This window comes from Podarcis liolepis (assembly GCF_965112155.1).
Source record: "Podarcis liolepis genome assembly, chromosome: 4".
Lineage (NCBI taxonomy): Eukaryota > Metazoa > Chordata > Lepidosauria > Squamata > Lacertidae > Podarcis > Podarcis liolepis.
The window spans coordinates 66,735,421-66,755,348 of record NC_139558.1 but is presented as its reverse complement, the minus strand read 5'-3'; the positions used below and the strand labels follow the sequence as shown (position 1 = coordinate 66,755,348).

At 39.7% G+C, this 19,928-nt stretch overlaps 1 protein-coding gene across 1 annotated transcript in view; it reads left to right on the top strand.

The window, feature by feature from the left end:
- The window catches only part of CRYBG3 (crystallin beta-gamma domain containing 3), a 61,117-nt gene that overhangs the window by 14,200 nt on the left and 26,989 nt on the right, over positions 1 to 19,928 (top strand). The window contains exons 3-4 of the mRNA XM_083498486.1: positions 2,612 to 3,051; positions 13,670 to 18,482. Coding sequence (XP_083354612.1) covers positions 2,612 to 3,051; positions 13,670 to 18,482 — 5,253 coding nt within the window. The remainder of the gene's footprint in view (positions 1 to 2,611; positions 3,052 to 13,669; positions 18,483 to 19,928) is intronic.

Here is a 19,928-nt window from a genome sequence, read left to right as displayed (position 1 = left end):
TTTTATGTGATGCCATAATAATAATAATAATAATAATAATAATAATAATAATAATAAATTTTATTTATATCCCGCCCTCCCCAGCCAAAGCCGGGCTCAGGGCGGCTAACAACAATAAAATAGTACAACATTCTAAAATCATTTCATTATAAAATTAATTCAAATCAAATTGATGGCAACCATTGGGCTAGAAGTTCTGTGAGGATTGCCAAAGGAGAGTCAGGCTGTGCCCTGGCCAAAGGCCTGGTGGAACAGCTCTGTCTTGCAGGCCCTGCGGAAAGATGTCAAGTACCGCAGGGCCCTAGTCTCTTGTGACAGAGCGTTCCACCAGATTGGAGCCACAGCCGAAAAAGCCCTGGCTCTAGTTGAGGCTAGCCTAACCTCTCTGTCGCCTGGTACCTTCAGGATGTTTTTGTTTAAAGTCCGTAAGGTCCTCCGTGGGCAGGTGACAGCAGTGCTTGTTCCTGGGTGAACGCCACTGGTACAGATAACTGGTTCCCCTAAAGTTCCAACTTTCCCTTGTGATGCTATTGCAAAAAAACCAAACAAAACAAAAAACCACATAACTGGCTGAGGCTTTGTGCAGAGTTGATGGTGCTTGATTCTGAAAACTTCTTTTGGTAAGAGGCTATAAATATTTAGAAAATAATAAAACTCTTAGAAGTTTTGTAGCAGCTTGGGCGTGATACCAGATAATCACCAGGGGAAGGAAAACCATTATTCTCTCTTAATGTAAGTGGGGCCAGAAAAAATATACAGTGGTGCCTCGCAAGACGAATGCCTCACAAAACGAAAAACTCGCAAGACGAAAGACTTTTCCGTTTTTGAGTCGTTCCGCAAGACAAATTTCCCTATGGGCTTGCTTCGCAAGAAGAAAGGCCATAGGGAAATCTCCGGGGACCTCTTTTAAAATGCTGGCGGTCGCGAGCAAAGACTTTCGCCCACCGCCGGCCTTCAGAAGAGGTCCTGGACCTCTTCTGAAGGCCGGGGGGGGAAGTCTTTGCTCCCCCCTCCGCCTGCCTTCCCGGGACAGCGGAGACTTCTCCGCTGTCCCGGGCGATCTTAAAATGCTGGCAGGCGGCAGCAAAGCCTTCTCTGCCGACCCCCAGCATTTTAAAAGCCCCCAGGACAGCGGAGGCTTCGCTGCTGCCCGCCAGCATTTTAAAATTCGCCCCGGGACAGCGGGGGCTTTTAAAATGCTGGCGGTCGGCAGCAAAGCCCTCCTGTCCCCGGAGCTTGCGGGGCGGGAGGTGGGGAGAAGGGCTTTTCTTCCCACCGCCAGCCTTCAGAACAGCCTTCTGAAGGCTGGCGGTGGGAAGATAAGCCCTTGTCCCCCCCCCCAGCCTTCAGAAGAGGTCGGGGGACAGACTGTCCCTGCACCTGGTCTGAAGGCAGTTTCCATAGGAACGCATTGATTGATTTTCAATGCATTCCTATGGGAAACCGTGCTTCGCAAGACGAAAAACTCGCAAGAAGAAAAAACTTGCGGAACGAATTAATTTCGTCTTGCGAGGCACCACTGTATTGGCCAACTAGGAAAATAGTTATGAATCTTCGTTTTGCCATGCTACGCAGGAGTTACTGAAAACATAACAAAGCAATTATGATGCCCATATTTTTGTTTTAAAAAACTAGAGTCTTTGAAAATATTTTCAAACTGGTTACTTTTACAGAGATTAAAGGTAATTGTTTACCTCTGATTTGAGGTTGACTATTCCCTCTTATATAACACCTTAGCTCAGGTATAAACATTTTATTTGCTGAAACCAAAGTCTTGTCTTGGTTATCTTACAACTTGACACTCACCACATAGCTATTTTTAAATAGCATCCAGTATGCTTGTTTCAGCTATTATTTCTTCAAATAGAAACAGGTCTAAGATACAGCCATCATTTCTTTGTGAAAGAAAGCTGCTGAACAACATAAACCCATATACTTGTGCAAATATACTGCTACTTACATGTTCAGTCCAGAATGTACTGACCTCCTAAAGTGTTTCTTTTGCTAGAGTTCTGAAATGTGTGGTTTGGATGATTTTAAATGTGAGCATGATACATGTCCACTACAGAGTAAAACGGATAAAGGATTATAATAAATAGGGTGTAGAAAGAAAATAGCTGCTAGTGCTGTTCTGTAACCAGTGTTGCACAATAGCTTCTACAAGAGTGTATGCGGTGTAATAATATCCGTTGATACTAAAAAGCTGTCTGATTTCCCACCATCACAAAAGCAGCCCTCGAGGCATCTTTTCCCTTAAGCCTGCTGTAAGGAAGTTAAGTTTCCACCACTGATAGAAGCAGAAAGGAGTCTTGTCAGTATGAGTCATGTTACAGTGCATTAGCCAAATTGCTAGCATTAAAACAGTGTGTACTATACATGAATGCACTTCAGTGCACTTATAATACAGTCTGTGAGTTTAAATGGGCAGAGATTTGGACTTAGATATGAGAGTCCAAGGTTCAAATTCTTGTTCAGTCATAAAGCTCCCTGAGTCACCATCTCTCAGACTAATCTTCTTTGTTGCCAACCTCTCATAGGGTTGCTGCAAGGATAAACAATATAATTTAGTTTCTTTCTCATTGTTATTAATCAAATACCTCTTTCCTTACAGATTTCAGTCTGTGACAGTAAGAACCTCTCAACTGAAGAGCTGAGCAGATCCACCACTCAGGAGGAATTAAAGAAAGCTAATAGCCTTCCTAGTTTAGTTCATGAAGGCAAAAACGCCAGTAATGACAGGCAGCCCAAAGAAGGATTTTTCCAGTATCTTGGGAGTTTGTTTGGTATTGCTTCAAAATCATCCTACAAAGAAACTGAACATTCCAACCTTGGAGATGGATGCCACAGAACTGGCAAAGACTTTGCAAGTCCAGCTAGTCACCAGGAAGGTGGACATGCAGACCACCCAAAACCAGAAATATTTGTCATTTCAACACCTGGAGGTGACCAGACAGCAGCAAGCAAAGAGGAACAGGCTAACTTTGTTAAAAGCACCAGTTCTGGCTCACAGGATTTACAGAAAGCACAGGAGCAATCTGCTGAAGCATCCAAGTAAGTTTTTTCATTTGTCTCCGCACAACCTCAAGAGAAAGGTATGCTCAGTATTACAAAATGTTTTAAGATATCCTTGGGACATCCTTTTTCCATTTCTGAAAGATGCTTACAAGTGGCCACAATATTAGAATGCTATGGTAATAATGAGTTTTAATGGGTTAGTAACCATAACTGGAATTTAAGGCACACCCTAGCTTCTCTTTTAAATTTTCCAATGAAAGTCACAAAATGATGTGATCCTGATTTGCATGATTAAATCCTGGCTTCATAAGCCACAAGGCAGAATTAAGAAATCAACTTCAAACCAAAGTTGACTTCTAAATCTTGCCTTGTTTGGAAACCATTGACTATAGTTACAGAGATATTGTGGTGGCAATCCATTTATCAAACTCCTCTAGGACTATCAAACACTGCTATTATTCATCTTTTGGCCAGACATTTGGAGAGGATTGGCCAGACATGGCCAACAGTAAATGAGTTGGTTGTAAGTTTACTATTACTATTACATTGTATTCTGATATTGTATACTTTTAAAATAAAAACACAAATAATGGGTAGTTATAGTCTCCTGTGGATGTTCACCTGATGAGAGGAAGGAAGCAGCAGCAGCAAAGGGATTGTGTATTAGGGCACAAAGGTAATGCATATCATTTGATTGTGTGAATGTGTCCAAGGTGTTGCTGGACTAAGCATTCTTACCAGGGAGATAGCTTTACTGAATTCAACTGGACTTGCAGTACAATAATTAACTTGCTTACTTAAAGCTAGGTTTCTATTTTAGATCATGTAGATTATTCTACATAGGAAATATTGTTTAAAAAGTTTGCCTTTATTCTATTTTTTAAAGCAATAATATTGTAGCAACATCCGTGACAAAGAAAAACCTAATCAAAGATCATATAAACATATAAGTATATAATGTGAAATATAAATATCTCCTAAAAACTAAACTTAAGTTTAGCTCAAGAAATTCTCGGGCAGATCAACCCAAAAGCCTGGGGAAGGAAGGTAAAGCTAGCTAATTGTATGCAAGTGCCATATTCAGAGCCCTGCAGAGGAATAGCGGGTGGAGAAACATTTAACCTTTTTTCCTCCTTGGAGTTTCAGGGTTTTTTTTTAATGAACCAGCTCTAGAACTGGTGCGTCGTTCCCCCCACCCCCTATGGCCATTTCAGGGAAGTGTTGGAACAGGAAGGGCTATGGAGGTCCCCGTCTCCTGGGGCAGGCCTCTCTCTCCACTCCCAGATATTCTGTGTTCCCTCGGACCACAGGACTGTGCAATTTAATTGTAGAAGATTTATGTTGTACTTACTTGTCAAATTGCATCCTTGCAAAACTGTTTTTTCATTAGGTTTTGCAACTGCTCTTGAAATGATCAAGAAACCAATTCCTAAAGAGTATGAGAGGAACAGTTACTTAAATGGGTGGGATGGAAAAGAAATATCTGTGAGGCCAAGGTCAAGGGGATGAAAGAATCACCATTGTCTCCACCTTGTTTTATTTTGTTACTTATTGTAAAGTTCCAAGACTTTCAGTGTTTCCTTCTGCTTTTGACTTGGTGACTAGTATTTTCCATACTTTGCTGCTTTCTAGACTTGGAGATTTTCCTGCAATGATTAAAAGAGGGGTTATTTCAGGGGAGAGGAATGAAAAGCCCAGAATGTTATAGGCAACCTATTTAACTGTTTCGTTTTATTGGAGAATATCAAAACATTACATCAAAATTCCTGGGCATATTGGAGGTTGGAACCATCTCACTAGTATTTAGCCAATTTAAATGGTGCATAATGTGCATAGATGGTGAATAATTTAAATCAGGGGTGCAAGGGGCGTTTGGCAAATGATGTAAATAGTAGTCCTGAAATGTAGAAGTTCTTGAAAACCACTTTTGTTGTAGATAGAAAGCAACATTGAGATTGTGAGTTCTCAGTTCTCTAATGGCTTGCCTTAAATGAAAGTGTTTTGCTTCTATAATCAAAACTTTGCCGAGAGAGTTTTGGCTAACTTTAGTGAAATTGGATCAGTGTTGTTTTTTTTCTGTTTAGTCCATCTCTTGAAAACATGATATTTATATCCTGCCGCACCCTGTGCAGCTAACTATAGTTAAAACATTAGGGAAGTACAGTTCTGATCATTTGAATAAACTTCTTAGAACACAAGTACTGATTGCATATAACTGCCAAGTACGAAAACTAGTTTGGCAAGCTCACATGCCACATTAGTGTGTGATTTATGACTGGTTTTCATGCCATGTCGATGACTGCGTAGCCCAAGTTAGTCTTAATTTATTCCGAAAGTTCATGTAGCATTCCTGTCAGTGCTGTGACAGAAGGAAATGCTGTGCAAATGCAAATCAAACCCTTTCACTGCATTATAGCGAATGGAGAAAGTAGAGAGTGGTTAAGTAAAAAAAAACAGATGGAAATTCTAATAGCCTGAGCATTTCTAGTGTGTGAGAGCAAGGGAGAGAAAGATGGAACGTTAAGAGGAGTGACACAAGATGGGTTGCAGATGGAGGAGAAGAGAAATAGAGCTGTCAGTATATGTGTGTGTGCTTTTTTATGGCACAGAACCAAAGTTAAGAGATGTGATTATAGTAGAGCTGTAGGTTATAATTCTTGAGACATAGGAAGATGTTTTATACTGAGTCGGGCCATCATTTCATCTAGCTCAGTACTCACTGCACCAACTGGCAGATCACCACGATTTTTCTCAGTCACCAGAGCATGTGCTCTACCAATGAGCACATACCCCACCATTTCATTACCATGGTGCGGCGGGGGGTGGGGAAGAGACTATAGCTTTTCTTTTATGCAGTTGTCACTCAGATGAAAGGCAAACGTGGCGATGCTTTTGTTTTAGTTAATATTGGGGTATGAGGAGGTTCTTGTTTTGTTTGTCTACGCAGCATTGGTGGTTCAGTGGTAGAATTCTCGCCTGCCACATGGGTGGTCCAGGTTCTTTTTCCGGCCAGTGCAACTTGTGGTTATCTGGAATAGCTCAGGTCTTAATCTCAGGGTTATGGGTTCAAGCCCCATGTTGGGCAAAAGACTCTTGCATTGTAGGAGTTTGGCTAGATGATCTTCATGGTCCCTTGGAACTCTACAATCCTGTGATCCTATAAGTTTGTATCCTGTTTTTCAGTCCTCTAAGGATCCTTAATGCAACATGTTTCTGTCCCTGGAAAGGATCATTTAGAAAATGTCAGAAAACCTTTGGCCTGGAGCTGATGAAAGTGAAGCTATTACGAACATAGGTGTTTGTAACAGGAGATTTCAAATATTTATTTCTACTAGCTTTTCAAATTTATTGGCATATTGCATATAGTAACAATTAAATAATAATAATAATAATAATAATAATAATAATAATAATAATAATAATTAATAATACGCTGCCCATCTGACAGGGTTTCCCCAGCCTCTCTGGGCAGCTCACAGCATATATCACCAGGGATGGATGGCACAGCAGAAATAAGAGATAGAAGGATAATCCTACACAAATATTATTGTAGTTTTGGTTTTGTTAGTCTAGATCAGTGGTTCCCAATTAAGGGTCCAGGGACCCCGGGGGTCTGTGGAACACACCCAGGGGGTCCACAGCCCCATCCCTTGCTTCCCCTCAAACTAAATTTTTGTCACTTTTGCATGGTAATAACACAAATTTTAGGGTCTGTGTTTTTTGTAGTATACCTAAAATCATTTGCTTATTAGGGGCTACTCCACATCTTGCTCAAAAAAATGCTTTGCAGAGGTAACTACCATAGAGTTATCAAAATTTTCAAAAATAGGGGGTCTGTGGCTTGGCTTTTGAAAAATAGGGGGTCCTCAGTAATTAGCTAATTGGGAAGCACTGGTCTATATATTCTGTAGTCAGTGGCACATCTCTTTAACACCTATGCCCTTGAAGTGCCCCCTGGCCCCACAACAGAACTAGAAAATCCAGCTACTGTGTGAACCTTTGCATTCTGAGGTTAATTTTGTAACCCCTGTTGGAAAAGACTCTGTTTTCCAGGCTGTGAGCCAAGGAAGGTGGAATTCATGAGTTCAGCTTGCAGTACATTGCAGGCGACAGATGACAACATATCCCTTGAGCAAAGCCAGCCAGTTGATTCATTGAAGCAGTCACCCCTGACAAATGTTTGACACTTTTTATTAGCTGTTGTTAGTCCAATGACTTATTGTTTGAAAAACTGGACAGTAGCGAAAGTGTTTTGCAGAACAATTCTTAGAACATAATTCTTGGAAGATGAGCATTTATGATGGGTTACTTGCGAAGCAAGTTTAGTACCATTTAATTATCTGAATGTTTAAAGAAGTAAAAACGTTTCCAGTCAAATGCTATTGTTCCCATTTGTTATAAATGGGAAATGTAAATATTTAAACATTGCTCTAAACACGACATGTATCTTGTAATAACTCCTTTCTTAGAGGAACTTCAGGTGTTGCTATATGTTGCAAGGATCCGGAAATATAAATGGCTTGTGTACTGCTTTGCAATGTACCGTATTGGCTCGAATATATGCCGCACTCGAATATAAGCCACACCTTTAAAATTCAAGTGGGGGGAAAGAAAAAAAGTCAATACCTCAATATAAGCTGCTCCCTTAAAATTCCGCAGGCACTCACACCCATTCTGTTTTACCATATGTCTGTTTCAGCAGCGATATAGTAAGAGCCATTTTTTGTAAGGTTGCGACTTTAAGTCACACTTTAACTTTTCATGGTCGGAATTTGGGGAAAAAGTGAGGCTTATATTCAGGCCAATACAGTATGTATGTAGTGATATGAAGTGGAATGTGTAATATCTGTTTCTCTGAAACTCTGTGTTGTGTTGTGGTATGGGTATACTACCAGCAAAAACAACAGTTCTGTGAACATTTCTACCAGAAATATACAGGGGCTCTATTTGAAACATTAGAAAAAGGTGAGAAAATAGCAAGTGTGATCGGCTTGCACTTCCTGTAATAACTTAAGTATAAAGAGTAGGAAGTGTGAGCCAATCACACTTCCTGTTCCCTGTGCGTATTATAACAATCAAAGCTGCTCTCTTATAGTACTGATTGATAAGCCAAATGTGAAATTAAAATGTCTTGCACATCCTAATGAAAGGCATGAATCGCTAGAGATAAGTGGACTGGTATAAGATTAAAAGTTCATTTTATGCTTGCTTTCCACAATTAAGTTTAGAGGTCAACTTCAACCAAGAGTCAGTCATCAAAATGCCAGCATTATGAAACATCGGCCACTAAACGATCTTGTATAATGTTATTCTTATTCCCTCTGAACCATTTGCTACAAAGGAAATCTTGATAAGGTTTCTTCTCTAAATGTTATCTATCAGTAGCCATTCTATCTGGTTGCTCCAGGGGAAGAGATAGGTGAGCACGGTCTTTTCCATGGCCTGGCTGAAATGCTAATCCAGAAATTTCTATTTCTATGGGCTGCTAATTGAGTTTTATAAAAACTCATTATGTGATCTTAAACACCATCACTTGGAAGAAAGTCCTATTGGTTTCAGTAAAACTTGCTTTCAGGTATTTTATATTTTGTGCAGACTGCTTAAAATATTTTGATAATTAAGCAGTATATAATTCCTGTTAAATAAAATTAAAATATGAAAAATTCATAAATAGGTTAAGAAAGACCTCTGAACTACTTTCTTACTTAAAGCCCAAGCCTTTAAGAAAAACAAAGAGCAACAGCAATTCATAGATCACTATGAATGCCTGTAAAACAAGCAATAATTTAATTAGGTTATGCGTTACATCAGCCCTTGATTTCTTCAATAAATTAAGATTATATTTATATTTAGGCAATTTTCTAAATGTCTGAATATAAAATATAACTGGAGAAGGACCGGCCAGTGAAATAGTCAGAGAAGCTGTGGACTTTCTCTCCTAAAATCAAGCTGGATAAGTATTGGTCACAAGGGGTTTAGCTATGACAAATCCTGCCTCTCTGTCATAGATTATTTGGCACCTCCTCTTCTTCAGCTGCTCTCTATCAGCAGCCATGCCAGTTGATGTACAGCAGAGGGAGAGATGAAACAGCAGGGCCCACTCTGTCAAGTGGAAGAGAATAGCAGCCATTTAGCTCCTGCTCTCCCTGAACTCTAGCTATTCAAGCTGATGTTTATGAGAACTATAAAAAATGCAAAACTGCTTCTTGAGTCTCCTTGTTTTCTTCTAAGCTCCCCATCCCTTTTTCCTTTTGGAACATGTCTTAAAAATAAAAACAAGACAGGTTTACAATATGCATACAACAGCTTAGTAAATTTTAGGTGCTATAAAACAAGACTGTGATTAGCTGCTGCAGAAAGTCACAAAGCCCATCTCTTCCAATGTACAGTGGTGCCTCGCAAGCCGAAATTAATCCGTTCCGTGAGTCTCTTCGTCTTGCGGTTTTTTCGTCTTGCGAAGCACGGCTATTAGCGGCTTAGCGGCTATTAACGGCTTAGCGGCTTTAAGAAAAAGGAAACAAACTCACAAGAACTCGCAAGACGTTTTGTCTTGCAAAGCAAGCCCATAGGGAAATTTGTCTTGCGGAACGACTCAAAAAACGGAAAACTCTTTCGTCTTGCGCGTTTTTCGTCTTGCGAGGCATTCGTCTTGCGAGGTACCACTGTATAAGGCTCATTAATTGAACTTTAAACCGCCTCTTTTACAACATACAGTTATCTGCGATCGCATTGTACACATATGCACCTTGGTCCAGTTAGGCGACTGAGGAAGTACGTGTGCCAACAGGTAGTGCATACCTGTTCTTTTCCCTGATCCAGCACTGAAAGTTGTACATGCAGAGCCATTCCTAAAAAGCTAAAATCCCCAAACAGTTGTTATGGCAGAGAAGTGTAGGACAGAATCCACCCAAATCCTGCTTCACCTTCTCCACCAAATAATGATGATTGGCAGGACATTTCTTTTCTTTTATTTTCCAAGCCTCTGTGCCTGCTAGGTTGAATCAGAGTCTTAACCTCAAATCTTCAGCATGTTTTTATGTCATGTGGTGTTTACTCACAGAAATGAAGATCTGTATGGCTGCATTTCACAGTAATAGGCTGTGATCCAGGAAAATGTATAATGCATGTGGAAACACGTTTTCACACATGGAAGAGCTATTTTCCTCATGCATGGGGTTTGCCCAATGAAAATCAAACAGTTTCCACATTCACAAGCCATTTGTGTTCTAATTGTCTACTTGTTCTCCTTTGTTCCTCATACCCAGTTGTATACAACTTATGCACCCTTATAGAGATATTTAAGTGGTTTATTTTGTGCACGTAGTTTCCTGGGTCATGTGCTATATTTACAGATAATCTAGTACAGTAGTTTGAAAGTTTGGTTCTGAAGGTTTCTCATTTAACTATGTCTTTATTTTTTACTCTTTTTTTGAAGGCATAGCATCTTATTCTATTTATATCAAACTATATCTTTTGTTGACTTAGGTAATAAATACATTGTAAGTGAACAGTATATATTCAATAAACTCTATGACTCAGAGCATTTATTACTGGCTTTTTGGCTACACCTATTCTTTAGTACAATTTTAAAGGTCATTCAACAATAACTGGATGTAGGTTGCTATGAAATATTCAACAATGGTGCATGGTTGTTCTGTTGTGAAGCATCTGAGTCAGACAATGTAGGCAGGGCTTTCTTCACGATCAGGATTTTCTTTCCCACGTTGCATTGTTAACTGCATCATTCAGGGCTGCCATGGCATAGCTTTGGCTATGAATTGTGCTGGATGCTCATTTCCCCTTGTAAACTACCGTAATTTGCTCCTTCCCTGCTCGAGTTAAATAGAATTTGTCAATCTCAACTTTAAATTCTATAATTCCCTTTCTTGGTAGCTCAGAACAATTGTACTTTTATTAAAATAGATAATATATTTACAGAGTGTGTTGAGCTGATTAAGTTTATGTGATACTTTGCAGGTTGGTGGTGGCCATGCCAGCATTTCCAGCCCAAAGATTATTGTTCTTTTTTTCTTTTTCATGTGCACATAGCACATGTGGCTACATTCTTCCTTATCTCCATGTGTAGTCTTCTCTATTCCGGGTACTTTGAACAGCTGCTGCTGCTGGAAATGGAAAGGAGAGAGGCAGTCCTTACTTCTTGTGGATCATTCACCTCCTCTAATCCTTCACCCAATCTTCTTCAGATGGACTTTTTTCTATAAATTAATGTCTGTAGTCTACGATTACTGTGCTACAGTAGAAGGCTATAATTTGGTGTATCTGCTGGCAGTATTGGTGATTAAGCAAACGAGTAAATGAGGATGGATGCTTCTCTGTACCTCACTGTAAGAAGTGCTGAGTAATAAACAAGTATAAAGAAACTTAGCACTCCATGGTTTGGCCCTTGTCAATACCAATGGAGAATTATACTTTGCTTTCTAGGAATCTCAGCAATTTAAGTGCATTGATTTACTGTAAACGGAATGAAAAATGAGTCTAGAATAAACTTTCTGGTCATGGCATTGCAGATATTTTTCGTGTACCTTAAAATAATAGTAGAATATTGGTTATGAATTGAATCATGAATGCAAAAATCTCTGGGGAAAATAATAAAAACAAAAGGCTCAATATCTTTTTTTAAAAAACCATGCCATTTTATATATAATAATCTCTTTCAAACGTTGGCCTTTTCGTATTGGTGCTGTGGCATTCCACAGGGAAGGCAAAACCTTGGCCATAGAAGACTTAAATGTCTGGAGCAGCTCTGAAGTGGATAGACAGATGGTGCTGTTGGAATATATAATCTGCTTCCCCCCCCCCCTCTGGAGACTAAGATGGCACCTGAATAATGTACTGATAATCTGTCCCTGCTGCATTTGTATTTCACCGATTAGAATTAACTGGGCTTTTAAACTGTATGCACAAGAAGAATGTCATATTTGCTTCATATCCCCTTGGTCTTATAACACATGTTTAGTCTTATAAAATTCATTTTTTTCCTTGAGAGTGAGAGATTAAAAGGCTTTAATTCATGTATAAAATGACATTAACCCCACAGATAACCTCTAAAGATTACATCCAGATGGCAAGTATAGATAGCAGAAAAGCACCAGTTTCTCTGTAGCCTTCATAGAGCTGCTGATTCATATGACACTTCTAACATGCCACATGGGGCTCATGATGAGGTTTGACTTTGTTCTGAAGTGGCCATCTGATTGCTTCAGGCACAGCCAAATTGTAGTTTAATTTGCAGTGCTTCTGCTCTTGGGTTTACAGTGATATGGAGAGCCATACCACAGTCTGGTCACAAAGAGTAGTCCTCAAATGAATCCAACATTCACTCCAATTGCAGTAACTCTCTCTCTTTTACATGTGGCACCATTTCTCTCAGTTTCACATCTAGTTGGATCTCAGTTCAAAGACACTTGCTCGTCACCCAGTAACTTACTGATGGCTTGCATGTATATAATTAGCACCAAATACTATAGACAGGACTTTTGTATCACCTCATACAATAATTTTAAATAGGGTCTGTTTTTCCATGAATAAGTCGTTGAATGAGACACTGAAGTGACAAGATGCTGTGTAGCATATATGTATGTGTGAATCAGTCCTGAGTTAAATGGTAAAGGAAACAGGCCTTACTTACAGATACACAGCCATCATATACTTTTAATTAAAATTTTCAGTGGATCATAAATGCACACGAACACAACAGACTGTATCTGACATTTGATCAAGTCCAAATATTCCACTTATCTCCAGGAGGAAAGACTCAGAACTGTTTCTGAGCGCTAATGGTAGACCATTACTTTGAATCGCTACATGAATCAGGTGGGGAACCTGAGGCCCTCCAAGTGTTGTTGGACTCCAGCTCCCATCAGCCCCAGCCAGTATGGCCAATAGTCAGGAATGTTGGAGGTTGTAGTCCAATTTCCAGAGAGCCACAGGTGCCCCAGCTCTGACAAGCAATTAGGGTAACATGAACGTTTTCAGAAAGAGACAGGCAAATGGTACTTTTGAGGATTTTGTTGATCCTTTTATAATCTAAAACAATGTAAAGTGGATAAAGTGAACTACTTTCATCTGCAAACCTCATCCAAGGGTGCAGATCACTGTAGTTAGGACACAATTATTTGACAAAAATAGCTTTACATACATGTTTCTGCCAGGGGCTGGACATGATGACCCACAAAGCCTTCTCCTCAGTGGTACTATGAGTCAATAGCTATTTAAAAATCTCCACTAATTACACCTGTAATGGCATATATATATTATACATTTGAGTATTTTGACGGGTGGTGGTGGGAAATAACTATTAATCATGATGGCTATAATTCCTTCAGTATCAGAGGCAATACCAGTTGCAAGGGGCCATAAGTGGGAGAGAGCTATTGCACTTTTGTCCTGTTTGTGGGTTTCCCATAAGCATCTGGTTGGCCCCTGTGAGAACAGGGCGCTGGCCTAGAGTAGACTTTGGTCTGATCAAGCAAGATTCTTCAAAGTAGAAACATTGTTTTAGATTTTTGAAATAAAAGAGACCAGTGCCTATTGTACTAATCTTTCTGTGTCTGTTTAAAATTTCATTTTATATAACTGAGTATGCCTAGGAGCTTTTGCTAATGTTCCAATAAGGATATTTCTTCTGTTCCAGGAAAACAGAATGTGATTTGGGTGCACCTGCAGTTACTTATGCAACATATCGAGGTTCTGCAAGAATTAAGCAATTGCTTAAGAAACAAGCGGAATTGGAGCAAGAAAAACAAACCTCAACCAGCATTAATAGCACTACAGCCAAAAACAAAGAAAACAGGACTGTAAGCCTTCCAGACTCAGAAACTACTACAACAAAGACAGAATCTTCGTTGAAAACGAACTCGGGACCTAAGACTAACGATGACACGAAGGATTCACAAGCAATCGTATTTTTGGCAGAAATGGATTTGGGGGGAAATTCTCTGGATGTCTTGGGCAATTGTGAGCACAAAGAACTGAAGAACAAAATTACCTCGTTGACAGAAATGGAAACAATCAAAAATTGCATTGAGGAACTGGTTTCTGTGAAACATATAGCAGTTTCCAGCACACCAGAACTTAATAGGAACCTTCTGTTGGAGCCAACACTGTTGCAAAAGAAAGCCAATTTCAGTTGCCAGAATAGAGATGCTGTTAGTATGAGTTCAGAAAATAGCAGATTGCTTGAAAATAGGGAGGAGGTGTTAGGGGAAATACAAATGGAGATTCAGTCAATCAATGCTACCACTGTTGGCTTTCAAAAAGGAATGCAGTTTTGCGCTTTTTCTAACACAGAAACAAAAGAGACAATGCAAGAGGAGTTTTTTCCGCACCCCAAAGTAGACTTAGGTGATAATGAGCAACAGATGCTAGAAAACAAAGGTCCCTGCAATAGTTGGACTGGGGATCAATTCAAACTAAAAGAGAACCAAACATTGCATTTGAATAGTATTATAGGTAGGGGACAGGCAGTTAGCAGGGTAGAAAGTGAAACTGAAGAATCACACCAAAAAGTGACAGAGCAGAACGAGAAAAACATGCAGATCATTTCACCAGATGGGCACTTACCTCTCCACGAACAAAAAGTTGGAGAAGAATTGCAGTTGGTGTTGCAGGATACAAATTGCAAAAAAGGTGATATATCAGCAGGAGTCGGTAGGCTTGCTTCAGTCCAATCCAAAGAAATGGTTCAAAATGTAGATATATTTGGCAAAAGCGATCTAAAGTGTGAAGAGGCCACTGAGTCCATGGTACTTACAGATGTACAAAACAATCATAACTTCCCCATGACGTCTGAGAATGGAACTAATAATTTTACCAATGATAATATCTATGTGCCTGTGACACAATTTGACCATGTTAGAATGACAGGTGCTTCTCCTAACGCAACTGAGGTAAACCATGCCAACACATCTTTGTTAGCTGCTGAATATGAAAATGTGGTGTCTCGGGTGGCATCAGCTTTCTTAGAAACAGGTGGTACCAGCACTGAGGAGGCTGTGGGCACTATGGATGGTGCCCCTCTTATCCTTGAGGCTAAAGATGACAACTGCCATATTTCTGAGAGAGTTGAGGATGAAACTCTGATCGAAACATTGACTGGTTTACATAGTCCTCTTCCTCTCGCTGAAGACAAAACCAAGCCCATCAAATTAGAGAACTCAGAACTTAAAAGCAACACAGGCACTACTACAGTGGCCAAACCTATTCCATCACTTCTTAAAACTGCAGAAGTTGTGATATCTGCACAAAAAAATGATCCATTAGTTGATGAAATAAAAAATCAAACTGAAGCAAAAATGGCTTATGAAACTAAAGAGGACATCTCAATAGGTCTACCTCCTGCCTCTTCTTCTAAAGAGGCATGCTTCCCCGAGATCTCTCCTCCTGTTGTGAAATCAGAAGAAAATAGTTATTTATCATTTCCTTCTTCTCCGTTACGTGTCTTGGTCGGTAAGTCTTTCATCTCTGGAGATAGCAACATCATTTTGGACGATGTGTCTAAACCTGTCCTTAATTCTGAAGATCACAGTTTGTTGGGGGCTTCTTTGACTGATAAACAGGATTGTACTAACCAGTCTCTAAGTGATTCTGCAGGGACTATCAATGGTAAAATATGTTGTTCTGCCTCTACATGTGAAAATAACCAAGTTATCTCAGTGTCAGAGGACTGTGGACCTGCGAGCCTTCTTATTGCTGCTGAATCTGGGTCTGCAGGTCAAGTTCCTGGTACTTTTTTGGAATCTGAATGCATTCCTGAAACTAATATTACCTTTGACACTGCTGAAATTGCTGATAGTAGAAGTGAGATTTTACTGCGCTCTGAAGAAATGAAGGATATGTCTGCCTCTTGCTTGGTAGACTCTAGATCTAACCTGGCAAAAGAGGATCTTCCTGTTTCTACATTTGAAAATGTATATACTTTCAAGCCTGTGTCACCCATTACTTGCTTTAAAGATAGCTCAAAGCTTAGTTCTCCTGCCTGTGAAACATCAGATTTTGTTTTAGACAAGAATCATTCTCTTCTTATTGATTCTGAAGAAAAGAAGGGCAAGGTTTCGCCTAAATATAAACCAAATAGTCTACACTCTAAATCAGTGTCAGAAGCAGAGTACCCAGTCCCATGCTTGTCCCCAGTTGCCTGTCATGTGGAAGCTACAGAACCTGTAAAGATTGTACTAGGAATGTCCTTCACTACACAGCAGAGAAAAGAGGAGCAAAGAACTTCAGGCCAGCTAAATCTTCACTACCTTGCTGCTGCTGCTGCTAATTCGAACACCTTTGAAATGGGTGATCAAGCAATTACAACTTTGTTTACAGAATCAAGCAGCCAGTTTTCCGAGGAAGCACCGAATGATGTTGAAACAGGAAGGCAAGTACAAATTAAATCCCAAGACTTAACTGTTTTGCTCAAAAAGGCTGATGAAATAGTTGATGCAGTTCTGCGTTTAGCCATAGAAGAAATAAGATCAAAGCAAGCAGCTGGCGTCTGCCAGACTAATGACATTAAGGACAATTTATTAGGGCTCAGCCTTCAAAAAGATCAGAAAAATAGAAAAATGCTGTCAGAATCAAAAGAAATGCAGTCAAGGAATTCATCATTAAAGCATTTTAATGAGGGTTGTATCAGAAAGCTTTCTGAAGTTAAAGCAAAAGACACACTTGGCACAAATATTAAAGATGAAAAAATACCATTTGACATTACAGATAAAATTGACCTACATAGTTCAATAGTACTAAAAGCGAAAGAAATAATTGATGATGTTATTAATGCAGCCATACGAAAAGTGACATATAATCAGCATGAGGACCATCTGAGCAATGGCATTTTTCAAAATTCAGCCCTTAAGTCCAACACTGAAGCATCAAAGAAGCTTACTACTGATACTGAATTAACAGCTAAACTTCCCAAAATAATTGAAGAACCTTTAAATTTAAGTCCAATATATGGAACTTCAGTATGCAATATAATCAGTGAAGGTAAAGTAGCAAACTCCTCAGCATCTTTGTATAGTAATATGAAAGACGACCACAAAGAAATAACAGGTGGAGAACAGAAAAATGAAAATGACTGGTCTGATCCCACAGCTACAATAGAATGCAGCCCTCCTATAGTCAATGGCAAAAACAGTAAACATGTCAATTGTACTATGTGCATGACAGATGCCGGTGAGGAAACAAAGTGGACAATTGATGATGAATCTGAATATTCCTCATATTTAATAAATGAAGAAACTGTAATGGATGAAGTGCATTTGCCACCATTTGGACCTTTAGATTCACTTGGAAATAATGTAGGAAAGAATCTGCCTGAATATGTTTTTAAAGAGGGTGACTCTGCAGAAGTTGTAAAAGAGGAACCATGTGAAAAATATTATGAAATAGAAAGTGAAAAGGTCTGTGGTAAAATGACGAAAGCTTACGCAGTGCCTCAGAATGTTTGTAAATTTGGTACCCAGTTCAGTATGTCTGAACGGCCTGTAATGAACAGCTCAGCAAAGATTGGCTTGAACTCAGATTTTTCCTTTAAGGAAGAAGCAGTCGTTGAGACAGGTTTAACAGTGCTCAAGGAATATTATCTGGATGTTGATGATGATTGTGGAAATGGAGAGAAATCCCCCAAGTTATTTGCTTCTTCTCCACCTGAAGAGTTGGACAGCAGTTCTTTCACCATTTTGTATGAAGGTGCTCTTCAAGATAATAGCTATTTCTTTTCAACAGAAGAACCAGATCATCCCTTATCATCCCCTCCTGACCAATCCCTGGATAATAATAATCAACATTTTCTTATGTGTAAAACTGTAAAAGGCAAACTTGAGTCTGTCCACCCTTGTGAACAAAGCAGCCAATTAAACAATCTTTCTTCAGAAGCATTTGTGACAGTGGAAGCAAAGCGATTCAGTGTTTACCCTTTCTCTTTGTCTCCTATATATGAAGATGACAGTTCTCAAGAGGACTTGCTGTCCGCTGATGGCTCACCAGAAGGTAATCCTATTGAAAGAGCCAACCAATCCTTGTCGGTCTTATCACTTCTTCAGTCAGTGTCTGAACGGTTAAGATCTAGCAGCCAGTGTAATGACGAAGAGGAAGAGAATATTTGTGAAGAAAACAAACCAGAGGATGAAAAAGAATCATATCTTTCTAGTCAGGGGCCAAACAGCTTGTGCACAGCAGTCCCAGAAAACAGTCATGAGAGGAGATACTCACATTTTCTTTCTAAGGAGGCACTTAACGCAGAAGAGACCTTATCTTTAAGTTCAATGCCTTCAGCTCAGCTTTTACAAAAATCTGATCGTGACATACGTTCTTCTTCAAAGAGTATATACTATGAAAGTCTGCAGACTTCAAGAACTTATTCCAGCGAGAAGGGAACTCGATTTAGGAGTGTTTTGGTGCCAAAGGACCAGCAGCCTGAAAGTAGTGGCTTGCAAAAACCGGCAGCTTTTCAAGTGGTAAGGTGCTTTTCATTAATTTTATATGTGTAACAAAACTATTAAATGAGCATAATGGGGTGGGGTTGTAGGTGTACATACACACATACATTTAGAGTATCCTATTTCATGTCTTTGTGTGAGCGTGTTCAGTTTTAATTGTGCCAGATATTTCAGTTTTGGTTTTGTTACTAACACAGTTATTATTGGGGTTATGTTCACGTAATAATTAAGCTGAGGCAATAGGCATAAACACCAATCTTTGGGGTAAACACATTGTGGAGAGAGAGAATTTCTTATATTCACGGGCTATTGTCTGGGGGCAGTTTACAGACATAGTGTGGAAAATTACATTCTTTCAGTTCACCCAGTGTAGAGGGGAATCACAGTACACTAGCCAGGTGAAAAGAAAAATGATGAATTTCACTTAGCAGAAATGCCTGTTCTTCCCCAGCAAGGTGAGGTAGGGTGAGGGAAGGAAACTTCATGCATGAATCTTAAAATAAGGGTATTGGCAGATATGTTTATGTTTCCATGTGTGCTGCACCAAAGACGATGAGGACCCCTCATCTTCTATTGAATAATATGAGGGGAGTGTTTTGCATTAACATAAACAGCCACACAGGTCAGGAATCATAGACTTACTAATGTTTAATCAACATTAGCTCCAGACACCTTTATGACCATTTTTAATGATGTCTCAAAAGTTCATTCTTTCTTAGGGCATCACCCATGTTTGTGCTGAAAGCTTTACGATCAGGTTTTTATTTGATATACCAATCTTGTATTTTAAAACACTTGTAATAAGTTTCCACACTAGCTTGTCAGCACTGATTTTCACCACTAATGAAAAATATTACTATTTAATTTAACAGAAAATGCAAAGACAGTTGCCCCACATCCACCAACTGGGTACTAGCGGTTGGACTTGATGACCCTTGTAACACATGGGTATCCAGTGCAGATGTTTTAGCAGAGCGTTCGCACAGCATTGATTATTTGCCCTCTTCAGCAGTGTGTCTGCTGCATTGTGCAGTAGCTGTAGCATCTGGACCAGAGCACATTGCAGTATCAAGGCAATCAGTGATTACAGTGGCTGGGCTATTCTGTGTTCCAAATACAGGCATAGCTGGCATACCGTATAAACCTGGTAAAAGGCACTCTAATCTACAGAGGATACTTTTGCCTCTAAGGACAAAGCTGTACTCTGAGCTATGTACCTGCTCCTTCAGAGTGAGTGCAACCCCATATGGAACTGGCAGTTGGCGTATCTTACAAACACAGGAGCCACCTACCCACAGAGGCTTTACCTTCCCAGGAGTCAAACTCATCCAGTCTAATCTTGCATTCTTCCACTGCCTAGCACAGCCACACACCTGATTCAGATGCTGTGGAGAAATAGATCTGTGTGTCATCCATAGATGTAACCCCATAGAGCAAGTCCAAGGGGGCCAAGGAACATGTTCC